Source organism: Quercus suber, unplaced genomic scaffold (assembly GCF_002906115.3).
Source record: "Quercus suber isolate HL8 unplaced genomic scaffold, Cork oak 2.0 scaffold_594, whole genome shotgun sequence".
Taxonomy (NCBI): Eukaryota; Viridiplantae; Streptophyta; class Magnoliopsida; order Fagales; family Fagaceae; genus Quercus; species Quercus suber.
This window is the reverse complement of record NW_027070039.1, coordinates 130,745-135,947: the sequence shown is the minus strand read 5'-3', so window position 1 is coordinate 135,947 and position 5,203 is coordinate 130,745. Positions and strand designations below refer to the sequence as shown.

Below are 5,203 nucleotides of genomic sequence, written 5' to 3'. Positions count from 1 at the left end.
ATTCTCTCCCATGAAAAACATAGGTGTCATTAGATAAAAAGGTTCTTGACTTCTTGATATATTGTAAAGGTCAGTGCGTTGCATTGTCAAGAACTTACATAATATATTAATGTGTAATTTTATTTTGAATTTTTGCATGACAATAACTAAAGTATTGATTATTTAGTGATAGAGGGCCACGTAATAAAATATTATTTTATCGTATGTATTTAAAACCATCATTTTTTTTTTCATTCATAATCTTTCTTTCCTTCAACTTTCTTTTTTTTTGGTTTTCCCTAATGTGGTAGTCATAATTTCAAAATTCCTAATTGACATGGAAAATTAAAACATACCACAATTAGAAAGAGATCATTGATGTCACGTCAGTAGTAAGATAAATAGACCTTAGTGACCAGCAAAAGAGTTTATTACAAACACAATTAGAAAGACATCACTGATTCTAGAAAGCAACGATTGCATGAAAAAAAAAATCACAAACATAATTGGGGGGAAACTATTCAGCCACGAATGAAAGTGACTAAAACCAAGAAAACGTTTTACAAACAAACTCACATAAGGAGGAATCCCGATAAAGGACAAGTATGAGACCCTATTATATTTTGTTGATTTTTTTTTTTTTTTGCCTTATTATTGGTAGGGTTATGTTAATAGATTTTCTTAACGTGACTATTTAAAAAAAAAAAAAAATCAATACCCTTAAGACATTTGTTAACTTTTACCCTATAGATATTTATAACTTAAATATCGAAGTTGTTAAATTGGTATACAAAAGTCTCTTTAAATATTTTCTAATTATGGCAAGCATCCATTTAATCGGCTGACTTTATATTCAACTTCTTTATCATTTTTTTAATAATAAAAGTCATTTTTATTATTTGACGATGATAACCAAAATTTCCAATATTATCGTACAAATTTATAAGAGTCAATAATTATTTTTATCAACTGAATGATTCAATTTTATTTTCTGTTTATTCGAGACTATTTTTTCCCCATTAATGTTGTTCAAATTCAAAATATTCAGTCAACTAATAAATGATTTTTTGAACAGTAAAATACAAAGTCAATATTATTGCATGAATAAATTTTTATTGTAATAATAAATATATTAAATTATTTTTCAAATCAATAACAACTTATCTAATGGTTATTATTATTCATTAACTTATTATTAATTTTCATAAAACAACTTACCATTATTTTTTTTAGTAAAAACTTTTATCATTAATTTGTAATAAAATAAAATTAAAATTATCATTTTTTTTTTACAAGAGAAAACTTATCATTTAAACCACACGTTTGTGCTTAAGAAAACATACCATATATGTTTCATTCGCAATATTGTGTTGAGAGCAATATTTTTTTTTAAATTTTAATAATTTTTATGATTTAATTGGTTTATTGAGAGCAATATTGTGTTGTTCTTTGATTGTTTATTTCCATTTAGATTCATTTGAGAGAGAGAGGACTTCCGTTCAATTTGTAGCCATTGAGAACTTGAGATAAATTTGAATATATTAATTTGTTGTGTAAGAATTGTTATTCCGGTTTAATGTTTTTGCTAATGAATAGTACTCACCAAACCAATGGAGTGGCTCTTCATTAGCAAAAAAACTATTTGTTTTTTAGAGAGGCTATTGGAACAACAATTTATGGGTTTACTCTCTAAATTATAGAGAATTTTGGGTTTGAATTTTTGTTGAAGATTCTCTTAGAAATGTGAGAAGTTTTGTTTTGGCCAAATAAAACTTAAAAAAAATATTTAATATAATGGGCAAGTTTTTTGTTTTTATTATTGTTATTATTGTTTTTGGATGAAAATGAAAGAAAGAAGATTCACTTATTTTTTTCCCCTAATAAGTATGAATAAATCATGCCACTGAACTACAAAATTCATGATAAATGGAATCCTCGGTACAAAGAAATGATAGTCATGTGTTGTAAGAAAATGATAATCACTCAACACAATTACAAGTTAACAACTTATCGAACTTTTGTTACTTATTTTATTTATTATTATACATTAATAGTTGCCTAGTTGGAGGTAAAGAAATTAAATTCTAGATATCACTATTGAAAATACTTTACACAATTATAACTTACAATGTATAAATCACAATTTGAAAATGGGAGGAAGTAAATTCTAAACGTCTTCCATAAAATTGGAAATGCAAAACAAGTAATATCTAGTTGAGCTACAACTTTATTATACCTAATGGGGGCAAATTAAATGAGAGCAAGAGCATAGATTAGGCAGGGGGTGTTGAGTACTCGCGGTGAGGGGCGTGGTGAAGTGGAAGCAAGCCCGGAATCTCGTGTCCCACGATCACGCCACGTGGTGATATCCTCAGAGATGTGTGTTTGTTTAATAATGGGAAAGGTGAAAAAAATAAATAAATATTGGCGGGGGAGACTCAAAAAGTAAGAGAGAGAGAGAGGGAGGAGGAGGGTATATTAAGAACCACATGCGTGTCAGAAAAGGCAGGTCGTTTCCACTACGCGCGTTGCAATCTCATTGGGCCACGTATGGTTAGGGTCCCAAAAGAAAGCACACGTGTTGGGACATAAAAAGAGGAGAGAAAGATGGACGGTGGAGATGATCCCTTATAGTATTCAGTAGTTCGACGTCATACCAACTGTATAACGTAGGATCGCTGCCCGGGACGGTGACGGGCAGCCTGCCCGTGATTAATTGTGGGCCCCCAGCACGTGTGATATAGCGAAGTGTTTCTTTGTTCCTCTTCTTTCTTCCCTCAAAAACACACACACTCTCTCTCTGTGGTAGAAAAAGCTTCAGTGGGATAACCATTTAATGGGTCCTCTAGAGCGTGACTAAAGATCCTTCATTTCTCTCTACTTTTTCCTATTTCGTAGTTCTTGAGAAAAAAATTTCAATGGCTGGGATTTGCTGTGGAGTTGTGGGAGAAGGAGAAGCAACGGCTGCGATTGAGCCGAGCTCTCGAGCTTCGAGGCGGAGGAGAGTGGAACAGCTCGTCCCTTTGAAGCTGATGGCTGACGCGGCGCCGCAGACACTGGCTAGTCCTGGTAGGAAACGCCAGAAGCTAGTTGCTCCGCCGCGAGGCTACGAAAAGGGGAGCGCAAACGCCGTTGTATTGAGCGACGGGAAACGAGAAGAGGAAAGCGAGGTGTTTTTGCATAAGAATCAAGAACAGAATTCCCGTGAGAACTCGAAGCCTTTGGAGGTGAACAATGAAGTGGTGCAAGTAGTTTGCCCTAAGTATGGAGTAACCTCCGTTTGTGGACGGAGAAGAGACATGGAAGACGCTGTTTCAGTCCACGGTTCTTTCTCAAATAAGTCCCACTTCTTCGGCGTTTTCGACGGCCATGGTTGCTCTCATGTAATTATATTTGAACCCTCAGATCTCTCTGATATAATAAAAGCTAATAACGACGCAGTTTTTTGAATTGTATTCTAACGGTTATTATTTATTTTTTTTTGGTTTTTGTTTTTGAAGGTTGCTATGAAGTGTAAGGACAGGTTACATGAGATGGTGAAGGAAGAGGTGGAAGGTAAAGGTGAAGGAGTGGAGTGGAAGGTGACGATGGAGAAGAGCTTTGATCGGATGGACAAGGAGGTTCAGGAATCTAGTGGGCCCGTCATGGGCTCGAATTGCAGGTGCGACCCTCAGACTCCGCAGTGCGACGCCGTTGGATCCACCGCCGTGGTCGCCGTCGTGACTCCGGAGAAGATCGTCGTCTCTAACTGCGGCGACTCTCGCGCCGTGCTTTGCCGAAACGGCGTCGCTGTCCCTCTCTCCGTTGATCACAAGGTAACAAAAATCTCTCGTTTTTGTGCTCTGTTTTCGAGATCTTATTAAAAACTTAAAAAAAAACCTTAAACTGCGGCAACATGTGTTTTTGGGACAAGTTCAATGAAACTTTTAGCGCGTCCTTTCACGCGTCTATAATCAAATCGCGGTTGGGCGTGGTGTACACGCGCCACCTTTTAATGCATTTCTGACGTGTCTCCGTTTTTTTTTTAATTTACAGCCCGACCGACCCGACGAGTTGGTTCGGATCCAAGAAGCTGGTGGTCGCGTTATTTACTGGGATGGCCCTCGAGTCCTAGGAGTCTTGGCTATGTCCAGGGCAATCGGTACGTGAATTCTAGGATAGAAGAGTAATTTCACTATTTTGTACTATATTAATTAGCTTCGCCGAGTTTAATGATAACAATTCTATTACTAATTAAATGATTCTATGTTTATATTTAGGTGACAATTATTTGAAACCGTACGTGATATCGGAACCGGAGGTGACGATAACGGATCGGACGGCTGAGGATGAGTGTCTAATCCTGGCGAGCGATGGGCTTTGGGATGTGGTGTCAAACGACATCGCTTGCGGTGTGGCGCGCAATTGCTTGCGATCGCAGAAACCGCCCTCGCCGCCCATGTCGCCGGAAAGCAACGCGGATGTCGGCGCCGCGTCGGAGAGCTCCGACAAGGCTTGCTCCGAGGCGTCTATTCTGTTAACCAAGTTGGCCTTGGCTAGGCATAGTACGGACAACGTAAGCGTTGTTGTTGTTGATTTGAGAAGAAATCATCACCTATAACCCTTTTCGATTATAGAATACATAAAACCAATCTTTGCTCAAAAGAAAAAGAAAAGAAAAGTTAAAAAAAAAAAAAAAAAAAAAAAAAAAAAGAAAAGAAAAGTTAAAAAAAAAAAAAAAAAAGGCTACGATAATAGTTGAGTTCTGCCATTAATTGTAATTTTTAGGTTTTTTTTTCAAAGAAAAAAAAATTATATATAAAAATGTTATTTCTTTCTTTTTCATTTATTTGTTTTTTTTTAATTTTTATTTAATGTTGGGATATATTATAATTTCAAAGCGATGTGAGAGACACATTGTAGAGGGGGGAAGATGAGCCTAAATTGTGAATGATGTATAACAATGGAACTTCTTTGTCCCCAAATAGAATTTTAGAATTATTTTATTTATTATCTCTCTTGGTTTATATTATGTTTTTTTGGTTTAACACAAACGGGAAGAGGGGACGTCATAAAGAAACTGAGTGTTGTATATTTAAATGGGTTTATATATATATATTTTTATAGAAATGATTATAACATGTTTTGCCGGTTGAATCTTTTCTCACTTTCAAGCATTTTGTTTATGAGAATGTGTCTATTCAGCTACATGCTAGTCTCCCTTGAATGATCATAAAAACTATGA

At 35.5% G+C, this 5,203-nt stretch overlaps 1 protein-coding gene across 1 annotated transcript; it reads left to right on the top strand.

Annotated features, from left to right (window-relative positions):
- The first annotated feature begins 2,746 nt into the window (after positions 1-2,746).
- On the top strand, positions 2,747-4,968 carry LOC111996121 (protein phosphatase 2C 37). Its single transcript, XM_024028059.2, has 4 exons — positions 2,747-3,362; positions 3,480-3,794; positions 4,015-4,120; positions 4,239-4,968. The coding sequence occupies exons 1-4, from the start codon at positions 2,898-2,900 to the stop codon at positions 4,577-4,579; spliced, it is 1,227 nt and encodes a 408-aa protein (XP_023883827.1). The 5' UTR covers positions 2,747-2,897; the 3' UTR covers positions 4,580-4,968.
- The last annotated feature ends 235 nt before the right edge of the window (positions 4,969-5,203 follow it).

What these genes read in the sequence shown, in the direction of transcription:
- LOC111996121 (XM_024028059.2), top strand. Translation starts at nt 2,898, where the DNA reads ATGGCTGGGATTTGCTGTGGAGTTGTGGGAGAAGGAGAAGCAACGGCT. An exon ending in CTCTCTCCGTTGATCACAAG is followed by an intron (nt 3,795 to 4,014) that starts GTAACAAAAATC and finishes TTTAATTTACAG; the next exon opens with CCCGACCGACCCGACGAGTT. An exon ending in GGCTATGTCCAGGGCAATCG is followed by an intron (nt 4,121 to 4,238) that starts GTACGTGAATTC and finishes GTTTATATTTAG; the next exon opens with GTGACAATTATTTGAAACCG.